This window comes from Amia ocellicauda, chromosome 4 (assembly GCF_036373705.1).
Source record: "Amia ocellicauda isolate fAmiCal2 chromosome 4, fAmiCal2.hap1, whole genome shotgun sequence".
NCBI lineage: Eukaryota > Metazoa > Chordata > Actinopteri > Amiiformes > Amiidae > Amia > Amia ocellicauda.
This window is the reverse complement of record NC_089853.1, coordinates 18,615,207-18,633,254: the sequence shown is the minus strand read 5'-3', so window position 1 is coordinate 18,633,254 and position 18,048 is coordinate 18,615,207. Positions and strand designations below refer to the sequence as shown.

Sequence of the window (18,048 nt, the reverse complement as noted above, 5' to 3'; positions counted from 1 at the left end):
TTGCAGTCTGACATCAGAGGAGACACAGAATAACAATTAAATGATGAGAACCAGGCCAGAGAGGAAGAGAGGGCGGGGGGGGGGAAGGACTGATACAGTTAAGAGCAGCTCATTGGTTTCATCTATAGATAACACTGAATATAGGCCTTCCAAAAGCATGATCCTCAATAAAAAGTTATCCGCCCCCGTGGCTCAACACATTAGGGAAATGCTTGCCAATCTAATCTGCCGAGCTCTGTGAACTTGTGACCTGCACATCTGATAGACATTACGGGCAGACACGACAACGGGGATATGAAATAAATATGTTCCACAGTTTACTGTTCCTTGCACTCCTGCGCTGGCCTGGCAGGCCGACGGGCAGCGAGGGAGGATTTTCCAGCAGGGGCATCTCCGCACAGTAAGGAAGCTCACTGATCTGTGTTTATTGTTCTCCTTTTGATTCCGAAATAAATGAACATCTAGGGCCTGGGAGATCTGGAATGCACGGCTAACTAGCTGCAGTGCAGTACACATGAAATCCAAACTCTGATGCTAAGGATGCTCATAAAAACAAAAAAACAAAAACTTGGGTAACAATGTAAAACTTCTCTCACCCAAGGCTGGACTGCTGCCACTACTTTGCTCAGCATCACACAGCAGCCACTGTGGCCCACTCTGGCCTCAGGCTCACAACAGCGTGCTCGGCATGGCCAGCTGCTTTGTGATTCCAGTTACAGCACACCTCTGACAGGGTCCATGCCAGTGGGTTTGGCAGCACTCTTTACAGCCTGGCCTCCACTGCCACAAAGTGATTAAATACTGACAACATGCAGGCAGGCAGGTTGTACGCACCACAGGGCTGCTCTACCCGACTCGGTAACAGTACCGTCAAGCTTAACCTCCTGCTCCATTACTGAGGTGATTTAAGATTGGGAGACGGAGGATTGCTCTGATAAAGATCGGCCACATGGCCATTCATCAGCCTCCCAGACATGTTTACGGCAGTAGCAGCTGTAGCTGAGCTCCAGGGCAGCTGCTTGGCCCCAGAGACACAGAAAGCTCAGCCACCTCAACCTCCATCCCATGCTCACAAACTCGCACTCACACACTCACAGTCTGCGCAGCGCCTGCATTGTGAAATGAAAGCTGCTCACGTACGTTTACTCGCTGTAAGGTTTTTCCTTTCAGTAATATTTACTGTTCCTTAAGCACATTCCTGGAGGGGATTTTGACTTGCCCAGAACTGCTTCAGAGCTCCATTACGAAACCTCAGAAAAATGAGCCATTTCAGTAAAAGCCGCAGCCGAGTTTGGGAGGGAATTGGAACTGCTGCATGAATGTCAAAGCCAGCAGGAGCGCTGAGGAAGCAGCTCTTCCCGCAGCTCGAATGCATCTGGCGGCCTCTGTGCCATTCTGTTATTTTATTGCTTTTGCAAACATTGTGAACTCTGCCCAAGATGGGGACCCCAAAGCTTTTTAGAAATCGAGTATTTGAGAAAACTAAAATTATATGCATGAGATAATCGCCTCTGTGTGTAAAAGCCTGTGTTAACGGTCTGGAAGTTTTTCAGTTGTTCTTTAAGACTGCACACAATTAACCTCATCCAGACAATGAAGACTCACATTTCATTGCATTTGAATGCCTTTTCAGGTTTTGAGAGCTGAAGGCTAGAGAAGCAGAATGCAGAAAAAACATATATATATATATATATATATATATATATATATACACTCACCTAAAGGATTATTAGGAACACCATACTAATACTGTGTTTGACCCCCTTTCGCCTTCAGAACTGCCTTAATTCTACGTGGCATTGATTCAACAAGGTGCTGAAAGCATTCTTTAGAAATGTTGGCCCATATTGATAGGATAGCATCTTGCAGTTGATGGAGATTTGTGGGATGCACATCCAGGGCACGAAGCTCCCGTTCCACCACATCCCAAAGATGCTCTATTGGGTTGAGATCTGGTGACTGTGGGGGCCAGTTTAGTACAGTGAACTCATTGTCATGTTCAAGAAACCAATTTGAAATGATTCGACCTTTGTGACATGGTGCATTATCCTGCTGGAAGTAGCCATCAGAGGATGGGTACATGGTGGTCATAAAGGGATGGACATGGTCAGAAACAATGCTCAGGTAGGCCGTGGCATTTAAACGATGCCCAATTGGCACTAAGGGGCCTAAAGTGTGCCAAGAAAACATCCCCCACACCATTACACCACCACCACCAGCCTGCACAGTGGTAACAAGGCATGATGGATCCATGTTCTCATTCTGTTTACGCCAAATTCTGACTCTACCATCTGATTGTCTCAACAGAAATCGAGACTCATCAGACCAGGCAACATTTTTCCAGTCTTCAACTGTCCAATTTTGGTGAGCTTGTGCAAATTGTAGACTCTTTTTCCTATTTGTAGTGGAGATGAGTGGTACCCGGTGGGGTCTTCTGCTGTTGTAGCCCATCCGCCTCAAGGTTGTACGTGTTGTGGCTTCACAAATGCTTTGCTGCATACCTCGGTTGTAACGAGTGGTTATTTCAGTCAAAGTTGCTCTTCTATCAGCTTGAATCAGTCGGCCCATTCTCCTCTGACCTCTAGCATTAACAAGGCATTTTCGCCCACAGGACTGCCGCATACTGGATGTTTTTCCCTTTTCACACCATTCTTTGTAAACCCTAGAAATGGATGTGCGTGAAAATCCCAGTAACTGAGCAGATTGTGAAATACTCAGACCGGCCCGTCTGGCACCAACAACCATGCCACGCTCAAAATTGCTTAAATCACCTTTCTTTCCCATTCAGACATTCAGTTTGGAGTTCAGGAGATTGTCTTGACCAGGACCACACCCCTAAATGCATTGAAGCAACTGCCATGTGATTGGTTGGTTAGATAATTGCATTAATGAGAAATTGAACAGGTGTTCCAAATAATCCTTTAGGTGAGTGTATATACATATTCAATTATTTGAATACTTTAACTCCAAGGTCTTTCTCTGCCCTCAGTTCAAGGTAACAACTCTGAGCTGGCAAGCACTTGATATGGCATTCATAGGTTTTCCTAAATTATTCATGAAGCAAAATCATGTTACTTTCAAGCTGAAGCAAAGAATTTCCCGATTACGAAACACAGAGCAGGGCTGCGGAAAGGGAAAAGGTGAAAGGTCAGATCTGTGCACCTGACCCCGGTGGAGTGGGTTTTCGGTGATGGCTCACCAAGTTCCTGTGTAGGCGTAAGCGGAGTCTTGCCCGTGACGTTGAGGCAGACGATGGCTGACATGCAGGTGACCTCCCGGCCGCCCCTCCGGCAGTCCTTGTTGAAGATGTTGACCTTGTTCGGCTCGAACCTGACATTGACATGAATCTGGACAACGCTGCGTGACCTACAGACATACAGACAGGCAGAAGGACAGACAGATACAGACCCAAGTGAGCCTCATGCTACTCTAGCAGGTACACTGCACCCCAAAGCCACTCTGCCATGCCTTGCCACCAGTATTTACACCCAACTGACTGTGAGGCATTGATTCACAAAACTGCGCTAGCTGGAGTAGCCAGGCATGGACAGCAGAGCAGGCAAGGGAAAACCTATCCAGGCCTGCACTGACGGCAGGCAGCAGTGGTGAAGGAGAGGGTCAGTGTCAGTGTTACAGAGTCGTGGGGGTGGGGGGAAGGGTTTCACTCACCAGAGCAGCACGGCAGAGCCCAGTGAGCCCACCGCCAGGTCCACCAGCCCATCCTCATTCAGGTCCATGGTGCCATGGATGCTGCGGCCAAAATACATCAGCTTCCTGGAGAGGTCTGCTGCTGCGATGCGCTGCAGAGAGAGAGAGAGATAATGAGAAAGAGAGAGAGACAGAGAGGGAGAGGGACATACACACTGATCACTGTCTGCGCACATCACTGACCACACAGCCAGATTTTGTATTATTCTTACTGTATTATTTATTTATTTATTAGCAGACTCCCTTGCCCCGGCTGTACATGGTTCACCTCCTAGATCACCTCCAAGAACAAGGGTACACGTTTGACCAGTTTAACCAGTAGCAAGAGTCAGGAGGTGTCAGCTCATCACATTACATTTCCCCAATTGAACAAATGAGAATCCATGTAGTGCAGAGCCAGGGGCCAGCAGCCTTGGCACACGCAGCCCAGGCAGGGCTCTAATGGCCACTGATTAAACTGGTCCACCCAGCTGCTGATGATCACTCCAACAGTCAGGGGGCAGCGAGGACAGGTGGGCAGTGGACAGGTCAGGTGTCCAGGCTGGTGGGCCCTGCGGTGGAGTCACTGGGCAGCGCTGTGGTCACCTGCTTGTGCGTGCGCACTATCCTGTCCCCCCGGCCGAAGAAGATGTAGATGGCCCCCCGGTGGTCGTCCTCCAGTGGCGCACCCACCACCACCTCATTGTAGGAGTCGGCGTTCAGGTCCTGGATGGGCGCCATCGAGGAGCCGAAGCGTGCATTCTGCACCCGGTCCGAAATCTCCAGCGCCCCCTCCAGGATGAACTGGCTCTGGGGAGAGGGAGAGTGCAAGGCATGGGTCAGGGAGTGTCGGAGTGATTCAATAGGAACGGCTCAGGGAGATACAGATGCTTGGGCTATACCCAGGTGGGGTAGAGGGGCGGATCTAGCCCTTGAAGGACGAAGGGGGATTCAGGGTTTCATTCCCCCTCAGAGTCTTTTGCGACTCGTTATTGGGATAAGAGGTCAAATCAGCTGTTGATTCCAGGTCCTAATCAGGTGCAAATGGCTCAGCTCTTGCATACCATGTTGTGGGTGGACTGACATGCTAGAATACAACACTCAGTGATAATAATAATTGTTTTACTTTTAAATGGATTTGAAATGCTACGTGACATAGTTTAGCAGGGAGAGCAAGACTCAAGACGAGCATTTTTAAAAAACGCAGATCATGCCACCCAGCTCCCCCCCCTCCCCCGCAAGTACGCATCTTGAATGGGATGGGCAGAAACAGGAGATCTCTTGTTTTTCTTCAACAGGCTGACAGAGTGCCTGTGTGTGTGGGGGTGCAGTCTGCGCACCTCACAATACTTGTGGGTCAAGGCCGTTCAGTGTTATTATTACAGGAAGAAGGGAAGAAAGAAAAACAAAACCCCTCAAAATTATGATCTTTATTCGAAACACATGCTGCTGAAGCTAGCCCTGTGTTCACTCCACTGCTGCGCCAAATCTACAGAGTGAGGTGAGGGGAGTTTTCCATCAGCCCAGGGTCACCCCTCCTCTCTGCTGCCTTACCCAGACATTCCTGCTTCTCTCTGCAGTAACTCGTTCTGTTCAGGCAGCCCATCTGGAGGAAGCCAGGCTGTCCCGGTCCCATATCCCAGAATTTCTCTCTTACATCACCTGACTAAAGCCACTCACCCCTTGTTCTCAGCAGCTGGGAAGTCACACAGATTCTGGAGAGCAGCCAAACACAACCCAGCCCAGCCCAGTGCAGCCCAGCCCATTGTGTGTGTGCGTGTGTGTGCATATGTACAGTCGTAGTTAAAAGTAACAACCTTCTTTTGAAACAATGTTATTAGTATTTCATGTTACTTTTAGTGTCACAAATATTGTTCATTAAAAATGTAATTATTTTATAAAATTATAATTTCCCTTAGCAGAGAAATCTGTAAAGATTCGGATTGGGTGTCAAGAGTGGGACCTTGCCCCACCCCTGTGGCAATTGCTGTGTCTCACTCACCTGCTGGGTCACTGTGTAGATGTAGACCATGCCCCTCTCCCAGCCGCTGCTGAAGAACATGGGCGCTGCCACCAGGAGGTTGTCGGTGATGCCATCTCCGTTGACATCCACCGCGGCGATCTCGCTGCCATAGTATGAGCCGATCTGCAACCACAGAGACTAACCAGTCACCAGGAGGGAGTGACTAGGTAACCAGGACAGTCTTCCCACAGGCTGATGCTGTACTAGAAAACCATAATATACATTTCTAATCGTGATCAGTTTAAAGCTTTTTAAAAGATAGTTCCAGATTTATTTATTTAATATAAAGATTTCACCTCTGTAAACGAGAGGCTTTGGAAATCTAATAGCAACAGAAATCCACTTATGAAAGGTTGCAGCCTTGCAGGTAGGAGAGTAGTGGCAGCCACAGGGACCTGGACGGTGGCCGTGGTGCCGGGGAGGAGAGGGTCTTGTTCATTGGGCATCTGAGTTTTGGCACCAAGCACCACATGCACAGCTGGGTCCCCCTGACTGCCAGCTGATGCCAATTTCCTCTCATGGAGGAATGCTGGCATTTTTAATATTTTCCCTTTTTTACACAGTTTGTTGTTTTCCCACATTTGTTTTCTTTATTCTTTTACTTGCTGGTGCTAAAGGCATTCCTCTCCTGGTAACCCTGTTTTAATTTAGGGCCTCAGATGAAAAGCACATGTCTGACAGTGCTGGCCCACAGGTCTAGACTGTCATGGCGGCCCCCATGTGTGCCACATGTGTGACGAGTGCCCTGTGTAGACCACAGACAGTCACGCTGTTGCTGGAGCAGCCCGGCGGGATTCCTGAGCTGTGCGTACAGCTCGCAACACAGCTGGCTTTATCTGCTGAAAGGCACTCAGCACTGTAGCTCACACTGCATTGCACACTAATGGAGAAGGAAGGGTCATTTTTCAATATTTATAAATCTGCTAAATAAAACAACAGCAACAACACTATTATGAAAAATCTTAGGTGCTGAAGTTAAGCGGCTCTGAGAGAAGGATTGAAGGATTCCAATCTTCCAGCACGGAAGACTTATACACACTACTGATTTAACAGAGGGTCTCTGTCACCGTACCAATCTCATGTACACAATGAGCCCCTTTATGTGTGTGTGTGTTTGACAGTGTGTGTGTGTTTGACTGTGCGTGTGCGTGTTTGACAGCATGTATGCGTTTTACAGTGTGCTTGTGTTTGACAGTGTGCGTGTGCATGTGTTTGACAGTGTGTATGTGTTTGACTGTGTGTGTGTGTTTGACAGTGTGTATGTGTTTGACAGTGTGCATGTGCATGTGTTTTACAGTGTGCGTGTGCGTGTGTTTGACAGTGTGCGTGTGCGTGTTTGACAGTGTGCGTGTGCATGTGTTTGACAGTGTGCATGTGTTTGACAGTGTGTGTGTGCGTGTGTTTGACAGTGTGCATGTGCATGTGTTTTGATGGTATGCGTGCGCAGTACCTGTTGTCCCTTCAGTGAGTGCAGGATGGTGAGGTTGCCGTTGTTTTTCAGGGTGAAGATGATGACCTTGCCCGTGTGGTTGAAGCGCGGTGCTCCCGCCACGTACAGCAGTCCGCTCAGCGCAGACACCAACGATGTAACCGTGTACCCTGCAGCAACAAGCCAACACTCAGCCAACGCACACACATGGAGCACACTGCAGGAATACTGCAGGCGTAAAAGGATTTCAAACATAAAACAACGCAAATGTGTGAAATATTTTGCGGTTCCTCCCAGACTCCGCCATGTTGTAACCTCTCCCAATGTGCAGGCCAGGGCCTGCCTAGCAGCAGCTGAGGGCTGGACTGCGATCAGTCCTCCACCCGTCTATGACGCCAGTGTGTTTATATTCTTATAAGGCTGGGGCAGGGTGCCCTCTACCGCTCCCTCTCTATCAATACTAGTAACTGTTTACACTGTTTGTGCACTAATGGGAAAACAAGGAGAGAAGTACGGTGGGAACCAGCTTCACAATTTATAGAGGGATCATGTTTGAAACCACAGGCTGCGACACCCTTGCCAAAGTCCTGGGCAGCATCGACAACACTGGGCCCCAGATCCATGCACTTTACAATCAATCAGCTTTAATGGGGCTTGGGAGCTAAGTGGGACAGCCCAGAGAGAGGGGGCCCCATTGCCAACAGGGAGTTGCTAATTGCTCTAACATGTGGCTCTGTCAATTAACAGGTCTGATGGGGAAGGGAAGCTGGAATCAGGGGTTTTCCCTTAATCAGATGTTAATCTGTTTAAACGCTTGAGACGCTTTGTAATTATGGCACCGTCAGTTTAATTACAATGTAAACACCATCCACCACACAGTGTTTGCTTCTGACTTGTAGCACATGGTGAAGTAGGTGTTGACGTCATCAGTGCTGGCACGCACTGCAGGTGAAGACTAACGCAGAGCTCTGGCCTGGATTACAGATGTACACTCTTCAATTCGTACACTAAAAACTCTCCATCAGTGTCTTGACATATATAAATATACACAGTATGTATATATAAACACACAAAGAATATATATTATTTAAATATATTTCACCCTGAAGAATCTCCCCACACACAGGCCGATGTGCTCTGCTGTGCACTCACCCAGGTAGGCCCCGTGGTTCTTCAGCTCCTCAGGGAACTCCTGCTGATAGGAGGACTTGAGCGGGACAACCTTGCCCTGCCGCGTCTCCTTCAACACCGCACCGTTCCAGTCGTATGCCCCCACTGCGCCCACAAGGATCCCGTCCTGCAGAGAGACACAGGGTAGCTTTTATTGCAGGGCTGCTGCCACTACAGGGGAGTAAATGCAGGGCTGACTCTTCAGGTGGGAGCTCTGCCCTCTGGCATCACTTGATCATGCAGCTTCAGCACAGTGGTCCCCATAGTTTTGGCCTGGAAGTGTTTTCTTGAGTTTAATGCCCCTCTACTCTCACGGTGCCAAGTGCTCCCAACTGTAATGCAGCAGTGTTGCGGTTCGCCCTGCTGTGCTATGCTCAGGCCAAGCTGGCAGGAACTGCTGTTTGTTGCATGCTCCTTCTTTGTGCTTGGGCTTGTGTTGCAGGACAGATCAACGCTGTGCCCAGGCTGCTGGCCGGAGTTTGCTCTGTTGCAGTGAAGTGAAGCTGTAACCCATGTCAATAACCTTTGGCACATTGTCTTTCATACTACTGGATATCTGAAGCAGAGGGGAGTGAGACAGAGAGGAGGTCTCTGAGAAGCCTGCGCTGCTCAGTGCAGCCAGCTGTGCTCAGGTGTTTGGTACCCAGGGGCCACTGGCACAACTGACATGAGACCAGACTGGCAGAGGGGGGAGGACAGCTGCAGACACTGGCAGGCACGGATATTTGCTTTGGAAACACACAGTGTTAAGGCGCTCTCCACCCCTCGTCCTCCCCTGGCGAGCCCCCTCTCCTCGCCTCCGCCATGCGCCCCTCTTGCGCACGTACCCCATCACACATGGGCCAGGCGGAGAGCACATGTGAGGCTTCCTGACATCCTTGGGCACTGGCAGGCTGCGTGTCTCTCCACATGTCTCTCCACTGGTGCAGTAATCCAGGATACAGACTTCTTCACAAACACTCTTAAAAACTCTTTAATTTGTACTTCACACGTTCCCGCCAGCTATTGTTAATAAAAAATAAAAAATAAAAACAAAGTGAAAAAACAAACCAAAAAAACAACTCCACTTAATCCTTTCAGCGTGTTTCTCTTTATTTATTTATTTAAGAAAAGACAAGAGGAGAGAGCAGGATGGGCAGAGCGCCCCAGAAATAAGGGTTTTGCGTAAACTGTTGCGCAGAATCTGCACCTACTGTGCATAGGGTAATAATAGCAGACTTCTGAGCTATTGTGTGTTTGTGCCTGCTCTGTTCTGTGCCTGGTGCTGTGTAGCATGCACATCCCTGTTGTGTCACTTTCCAAAGAGTGAGCCGTGAATGACCCTGCCAAACCGCTAGTGCCGGCTTCTGTCCATTCCTGCGGTTCTGTGTACAGTACCGTCTGAACACAACAAGCCTCTGACCTAGTTTTAAAAATTATTATTATCATTATTATGACATTTTCTGCACAGAGTGTACATCAGGACAGACTGGAGTCATCATGTGCGCAGTCCTGGCAGCGGGCTGGGAGCTGATAAAGTCATCTATTTCTTTGTGAGCATCCAGGATGGGTAATGAGATCCAGAGGAGTTGTGTCCCGCCGGGCTGCTGCTTGCCTTGCTGCAGCTGCACCGTTGGGTTTCACTACACTAATCACAGAGCGGGGCCGTCGCTCAGGCTGCTGGGTTCATGTTCTCTTCTATATTTACATATTTACAACCATGCGATAGGGAACGAGAGAGACGTCTACCGGGAATCAAATGCCTCAATTTAGACATCTTTACACAACGTCAGCGGCCCCAAGTGCGGTCACAAAGCCTTGTTCACACTGACTTATTTACAAGGGGTGAACTATCTACTGAGAGCTCTCTGTCCAGCCCAGCTCTCCCTGCTACACTGAGGCCTCCCTGCTCAGTGCTGCTGCTGCTGGGGTGAGCACCAGGGCTGTGGATTAATCAGTCAATTCACCAGGCCATCAATACTGCCTTCATACAGTGCTCAGGGTGCACTAACAAAAAGCACTACCACAGGTCTCACTACGATGCTATGAAGACCTCACCATGCTTCACTTGAATGGAAAAGGGACATTGCTCTTTACTGCGGAGAATATACACGCCCCTGCCCAAAAATAATACACATTAAAACTACCTTAGGGCTGTACAGCATGACACAAACACTGTGCAGGACAGGGTTGAGAGTTGAGTGCAGTCGCGGGCTCTGTGGCTGCTTTTCCAAGATAAGTTATACTATGAACCCAAAAAACTAATCGCATTGCGTTCTCCAGCACAGCTGTGGATGACTGAGAAGTGTGCGAGAGCACGTGTCTGAGTCACAGGACTGCACACTGACTGTCTGGGCCTCCCTGACACTGAGCCCAGCACTCTGACAGCTGCAGGGCACTGGCAGCCCGGACTCCAACCACCTTGTCTGTCCGGCCTGAAGGAAATGGAGGAGCCCCAGCCTGCAGCAGGGTAGGCATGACGGGGCCCTATGCACACGCGTGTGTGATAGTGACAGGTCACTGGGAACAGACTGGGCCTGCAGCTGCCAGAGATACATCCAGCCAGCCATCTGCACTTCAAGAGGAGTTGCAGACCCATTTTTTTTGTATTATTATTATTATTTTTTTAAAGATCCTGAGATATTTTCCAAGGTTTTCTCTTTTTCCTATTGCCTGACTGCCTTTATAGTGGATGTTATGCTATCCCAGGAATTTGACTACCCTGAAAGGATGAATTTTCCACTCTTTCATTTTTGTGTTTTTTTTCATTCTTATTTTTAGGGGGGTGGTATATTACTCCCAAGGCAGTCTGACTGGGAGCTGGAATTAATTAAACCCATTGCATCAGCAGCCACGAGTCCAAGAGCCAGAGACAGAGAGAGAGAGAGAGAGAGAGAGAGAGAGAGAGAGAAAGAAAGAAAGAAAGCACCAGAGAGCTGTAGAGTGTTGGAGAGAGAAAGCGAATGAGGGGAGAGAGGGAGAGAGTTCATATGCCATAATTAATAACTTTTTGGACCCCCTTCCCCCCCAACTGTCTGACTGTGAGCAGGCCAGTCAGTGAGAGGGAGCTACAGCACACTCCTGCATCGCCCCAGAGAGACAAGCTCTGGACACCTGCCACAGGAGTCTCTCAGCATTAACCAAACTCAAACTAACCTGAGAGTGATCTCCCACATTCACACTATTCCACAAGTCCAGAGACACACACTCAAGGGAGAGAGAGGAAAACTGGGGGGGTGAGGTGGGATAGAGAATGCAAACTGATCTCAGCAACAATGAATGGCAACTAACATTTGTACCCATTTATACAGCTGGGTATTTTACTGGAGCAATCTAAGTGAAGCACCTTGCTCAAGGGTACAACAGCACTGCCCCACCAGGGATTTGAACCCACAATCTTCCAGTTGTGAGTCCAGAGAGGCTGCTGGTGAGAAAGCAGGAGTGTGTGTGAGTGACAGTGCGCCTTGGAGACTCACCTCGACCACATGGGCAGAGAAGCCTGCCTGGGACATCTGCAACCCAAACGCGGTCCCGTTCTTACTGGTGCCTGCAGGAGACAGAGAGACACACAGCCGTGAGTCACTACAGAGCTACATGGGACAACACACAGTGGACTGTCCCACAGTCACAGTACAGTACACTATACAGCTCAGTCAAGCCAAGGTAAGTAACACAACCCAGCCCAGGCCAATACCTTCCAGGCTGAAGATGCGCTCTCCCAGTGCATCCACGATGTCCTTCAGCGCCGCCTCGTCTGTCACGTTGAAGAAGTGCTTGTCATCGGGGTCGCTGGCAATGTGCCGAATCTCCTTGAGGAAGGCCTTGGGATTGATGCCCCTGCGATTGTAGTAGCCCAGGACCTGTGGGCGCAAGGTCTGTGTAAGTCTGTGTGTGTGGGTGAGTGTGTGTGAGTGTGAGTAGGTGTGGGTGTGTGTGTGAGTGTAGGTGTGTACTCACGGCGATGGCGTAGCGTGTGATGTCGTCCTTCTCACTGTCCTCAATGACCTTCTGCAGATCAGGGCTGTCATGTGACTCCCCATCCGTGATCACAATCATCACCTTCTTGGACCCGCGCCGTCCCCCCTTCTTAAAGGCCTCAGAGCTGCAGCAGAGGCAGAGAGAGGCGGTCCATGGGCCAGGGCAGCACATACACACAGGCATCAATGCATCAACAACTACACTGGCCTTTAGCCCCGGCCACGCAGGCTGCATCGGCCCACCCTGCATCAGCCTTATTATAGGAGACTCGGAGCTATCCAAGTAACTGGGCTAGGGTGCCAGGCAGCACCAGGACCAGGACTCAGGGGAAGTGGAGGGACACAGTGTGAGACATGTAGTAGGGCCAGAAATGTATACTTGAGCCTGTTATTGTGATGTCACTCCCCTAGACAGGGAAGAGAGTTAACCACCCCCATGTCAGGTGACTAGTCTTCTGGTGTAGTGCAGGGTTGCGGGTCTGCATGCTCGTATGGGAGCTGTGTGGCTCAGGCACTCTGTGTCTTTGAGGTTACACCCGAGTCCTGACTGCGATCTCTACTATAGTGGATCAGTGTGTGCCTGACTGATTGAAAGTGGGCCCCTGGGTGCTGTGCTGTGTAAGGGCATGAAGGTGGCCTGGCTGGGCGTACCGTGCAAACTCAATGCCCAGGGCGGTGCGTGTCTCCGCCCCCCCACGCTGCTCGATATTCTTGGCTGCCTTCACCACCTCCTCCACAGTTTTGTATTCATTCAGATTAAACTCGTGGACCACGTCCTCCCCATACTGTACCACTCCCACCTGGGACACACAGAGACAGACACAGGGACACAGTTTACTGTATTAGAAGTTACTTAATTCGCTGTAGCTGCACTGTTGTACTGCAGTTTGCTTAATTGTAAAACCTATTGCTGGTGTAAATCCTAGTCAGTCCCAGGCCAAATCACCCACCTGGATCTGACCGGGCCCGATGTAGAACTTCTGTAGGATGTTGATGAGGAAGTCCTGCACCTCATACCAGGGGTAGATGGAGTTGGACCCATCCAGAACAATGACAATGTCCATGTAAGTCTCACACCCTGTAGATGACAGACAGGCAGTGTACCACACATCCAGGGAACCAGTTCTTAACCAGCCCAGACCCTGGGATACTGAGGGAGGCAGCAGGGGGTTTGACGGGCCGAAGAAGGGGAGGGGAAGGACACACTGCGACAGGAGGACAGACACACTGGGACAGGGGGACAGGAGAGAGAGGCAGACAGGGGACTGAGTGTTTCAGTCTGCTCTTACTCTGGAAGGCAGGGGCGATGGTGCGGGAGAATTTGAAGGTGGAGTTGACCCGGGAGCAGATGCCCGTGCTGTACAGGGAGCTCCCACACTCGTAGGACCACAGGGGACCGCAGGCCTGAAACACGCAGAAACGCACAGTGAAAATGTGGAGTAACCAGGGGAACGCTGATGGAGTACTGGGAACTCTTTCAGTTTGGCGGCTGAAAGAGACCCCTAACAGGCAATGACATCTGAGTACACACACTCACACACATGCATGCACGAACGCACACGTGATCACACGCACACGTTCATACGCGCACACATATATGCACAAACTCAACTGTGCACAAGCACACCCACATGCACACACACATACACATGCTCGCTCACTCTCACACACACTGGCACAAAGGGCTCTAGACAGATGTGACCTGGACTGTGGTGTTCCTACAGACAGAGGCAGGCATAGTCCTCAATTTATAATCAACGTGAGAGATCCCTCTCACAGTAAGGCAGCACAGGCCATCGTAGAATTAAGCCGATAATGGCTCGGCCACGGCAGTGCTGGGAAACCAGATCCAGGTGCTGCAGCTCGATCGATGCCAAGCGTCCGAGAGTGATTAAGGAGGCTCAGAGGAGTTACACTGCGTTATTTATTCTGCTCTGCCGGAGTGGCGGTTCGTCGGGAACGCTTCCCATTTCCACTTTTAATAAACAAGCTGCCGAAGGTGAATCAGCTCTCCCTGCAGGGCCTGGCCTGAGGTCTGACCCTTGATTCCTGGGAAAATTCTGAAAGACATCCAGGACTGGGAGGGTAGGCACAGCCAGGATAGAGGGATAAAGGGATAGAGGGATCCTCCTTTTCAAACACAGCAGGTTTTTCCAAATGAAGAGGTATAGTACGCCATGGCAAAGCAAATACACATGCGACAGTATTACTATGAGGAATATCTGTCAGGTTAACATGCAGATTTACTGAGATATGCTTTCCTCAGGGATCAGTGTGGTATCAGTATGCTATGAGTGGCATATGGCTGCTACAGGGTGTAGCTGGTGCTGTCTCAGAGCTAGGGGGCTCGGCTCACCACGAAGCTGTTGTCCTTGGGGTTGGTGGTCAGGGTCATTCCCAGCCGCATCCTGTCCTTGCGCTCTGACACATTGGTGAGGGAGATCCTTCCTTCAGAGACAAACAGAGCAAAGACAAAAAATAAGACCAGAAAAATAGGGAAAAAGCAATATAGACTGGACTAAGGGAATAGAGAAGAACAAGACATTGTCTACCAAACAAGACATTTAAACATCGCAGTTGGGTGGCTGTAAGCAACTGCCATTCGCTGACTTGACAGGCCAAGAGGCCTCAGTTTACTGGGTCTCGCATGAGACTGCACAGCCAGTGTGAAGTGTTGAGGGCTTCCCAGAATGCACTGCACCCCTTCAGTAAAGACTGGTGTGTGACTGTGACAGTTGCACCTGACAGAAAAATGTGTTCACAATGACAAGAACCTCCAGCTGTTAAGCCTGATTTTTTGTCACTACGAACCCCCGGACGCTGCAGATGTATTCTGCAGATCGACCTGCAGTAACCCATGTGCATGAATGAGTGAGTGGGGTGGGGGTGGTATGGCCTACCTAGGTTGAGTTTGGAACAGTTGCCATTTCCTTTTTTGTTTAGTGGGCACTTGTAGATGTCCCCAGTCTGGTGCTGGCCATTGGTCTCAAAGGGAGCGCCGACCAGTAACCTGCAGAGACAGGAGAAGAAACATAGTGCAGTTCCTGTGGCGACAACACGAGGGCCAGAACTGGGCCCGCTGAACAACTGCTGGACACATCTACTATAGCTACTTGTGGTTCTTTTAAATGGCCCTTGACTCTGGCAGTGTTAACAGCCATGTGAAAGGGGAACAGTGGGCTGCACAAGGACAGCTTTTACTCTGTGTTTGAGGGAACATACCAGAAGGAATAAACAAAAACATTTCCATCCACTAAAAATCTCAAAGCACATTGGTCTCCAGTCACCTTTGTCCAGTGCTTATGCTGAAGGCACACAGGCGTGCTGCGGGTGTAGAGAGCGCTGCTGCAGAGTGCACGGCCTTGTTTTAGGGGGCCAGCTGTATTTGTTTGTGTTTGCTCTGACCTGGAGCGGCCCTGCCTGTACACACAGACACATCCAGCTGGAGAGGCAGGATTGGCTGTTTCCCCAGAGCCTGGAAGGGTCCTAGGCTGTGCAGTGGGGGGGGACAGTGAGGAGTGTGTGTGCAGGCACAGCTGTGCCCAGCAGGGGGGCTAGGTCTGCGGCCCACGACCACACTTCACCCCTAATGAGGTCCAACCTGTCAAGGTTTCTCAAACCGAACCAGGAGTATTTTCTGTCATCATCCTTCTTATTAATATTATTCTAATAATATATGCGAGGGAGCCAGCCTGGTACCTCACATCCAATAAAGTGCAGGGCGAGAGTCTGCTTTCCACATCAAACACAGAAAAAGTCAGCACTGCTATCAGAGTACTGCCAATGAGAGGGTTTCAGTAAGGATGTGGTTCTCACACAGTGATGCAGTGATCCTAACAATGGCTCAGGGAAGAGGTTTCTTTTTCTTTTCTTCTCAGAGCTGTATACAGAGTAAGAAGTGCAAACACACGCAGGGTAGCAGTGATACGCTTCTGCAGTTACGGCCCAGATGTAAAAGCTGATTGAACTCCAGATGCACAGAAATGTCCCCCCCCCAACAAAGACAACTTGTGCTGTCTGGCTGAGAAAGGAGCATTAATGTAGAAATGAAAACATTAGTTCACAATGATTCCTGGAGGTAAAACAGTGAAACGTGATATGTCCTGAGATGTGGCTGAGAAAGCTGCTGGGGATTATGGGAAGGCGAGCAATGTAGCCCAGGCTCCCACAGTCTGGAGGGCGATATGCTCACAGAGCGCCGGTGTGCTTACACGGCTGACAGCCAGTTGCATCACAGGACACTGTGCCCCTGACAACACAGATACACTTTCTTACACACTCACACACTCTCTCTCTCTCACACACTCAGCGCTGAGAAACGCCAAAATCTTTAAATAACCATCACAAGCTGTCCGTCTCTCACCTGGCCCTGACCGAGTGCGAGCCTCCCACACGATAATGCATTTCACACGCAGCAGGCGAAGGGCTCTCTGCGGCCCGGGCCTGCGATCCAGGCACTCTGTGGGACTGTGCTGCTGACGACTTGTTCTCTTCATTATTATTGTAATTTGTTCTATTAAATAAAATAGAGCATTGATGTGCACGTTGGGCCAGCCTGTACCTCCTGCCTCATGGAGAGCGCAGCCGGGAGGCATCAGGCAGTGCGGTTGGAGTGGGGGATTGTGGGAAGGGAGACCGAACTTTTTGGATCTGTGTGTATTTGGTGATTTATGAGGCGGCGATGGAGGAGTTTGTGCCACTACCTGAAAGCCCATGTCTCACTCAGCTCAATGTAAGTGACCCTAAGGCCAGTCCAGAATCTGACAGCAACCATGATGGAGAACAGACCTGGAACAGTGATCCAGCAGCACTCTTATTTATTCTGTTTCCAGACAAACAAACAAATACAGTTTCTCAGTAAACAGCATCAGTCAGCTGCAGTCTGAGAGAAACTCCACTGGCTGGCTGGCTGTCTCTTTCTCTCTCTCTCTCCAAACAGACGGACGGCACAGTTCATGTCACCCTGCCCTGCCAAGACCAAGGAAATACCCAGAATTCTCTCCTCCATCTGCTTTTCCACTCCAAATATGAATCAATTAAAAGTCTCCTGCGCCCAGCGATTCAGCGCCTCAATGTTATGTCTCTGCGATGAGGTGTAATTGTCTCAGAGGCCCCAGAGGCATCGTCTAGGAACTTAATGCCTGACCGTAAAAAATAACTTTTCAAAGGACAGGATGCCGCAGAACTCAGCAAAATGTTAAATGCAGGATAAATGCAATTTCTGATGCTGGAGGAGAGCCGGGGCCTTCACTGCACTGGCCTCCTGATAAGCCCTCAGGGTGTCCTCACAACACTGCGCAGGACGTCTCTGGCCGCACCGCGCTCCCTGCCTCCAGAGCCATGGCTGTAACAGACTTTTCAAAGAGGCTCCATCAGTAGAGCGATTCCGCTGTCCTCCTTAAAATAGAGGAGAAATGTCTGTTTTTGGAAACAACGCCTCCTCCGTAATCACCTGTTTCCTGCCGGGACCTGCTGCAGGCCACGCCACAGTGAAAGCGGCGCACAGCAACCCCATTTCCCGTATTTTATATAGCGCCTTTACACTGAGAGAGTACACCACACAAGGTTCTTTGGCAGGTCACGTTATGGGAGGGTTCAGCCAGGATATAGTATACAGTGCAACAGAGACATACAGCAGCATATGAGGTTTGCGATATATACAAATTGCTAAAAAAAAAATAAAAAAGAGAAAACGCGAGCATCAGTCCCCCGCAGTGTAAATTTCAGGCATTGCAGCAGAGTTTACATTATGCATAGGAAGCTATAAATTAAAACACTGCAGT

The 18,048-nt window shown here is 49.8% G+C and overlaps 1 protein-coding gene across 1 annotated transcript in view; it reads right to left on the bottom strand.

Annotated features, from left to right (window-relative positions):
* Window positions 1-18,048, bottom strand: part of LOC136747898 (integrin alpha-11) — a 38,578-nt gene that overhangs the window by 11,815 nt on the left and 8,715 nt on the right. The window contains exons 3-16 of the mRNA XM_066701214.1: window positions 15,166-15,275; window positions 14,622-14,713; window positions 13,555-13,669; window positions 13,216-13,343; window positions 12,917-13,065; window positions 12,246-12,390; window positions 11,983-12,148; window positions 11,765-11,835; window positions 8,292-8,436; window positions 7,161-7,309; window positions 5,690-5,833; window positions 4,294-4,497; window positions 3,670-3,800; window positions 3,200-3,366 (exon numbers count right to left, since the gene is read on the bottom strand). Of these exons, the coding sequence (XP_066557311.1) occupies window positions 3,200-3,366; window positions 3,670-3,800; window positions 4,294-4,497; window positions 5,690-5,833; window positions 7,161-7,309; window positions 8,292-8,436; window positions 11,765-11,835; window positions 11,983-12,148; window positions 12,246-12,390; window positions 12,917-13,065; window positions 13,216-13,343; window positions 13,555-13,669; window positions 14,622-14,713; window positions 15,166-15,275 (1,916 nt within the window). The remainder of the gene's footprint in view (window positions 1-3,199; window positions 3,367-3,669; window positions 3,801-4,293; window positions 4,498-5,689; window positions 5,834-7,160; window positions 7,310-8,291; window positions 8,437-11,764; window positions 11,836-11,982; window positions 12,149-12,245; window positions 12,391-12,916; window positions 13,066-13,215; window positions 13,344-13,554; window positions 13,670-14,621; window positions 14,714-15,165; window positions 15,276-18,048) is intronic.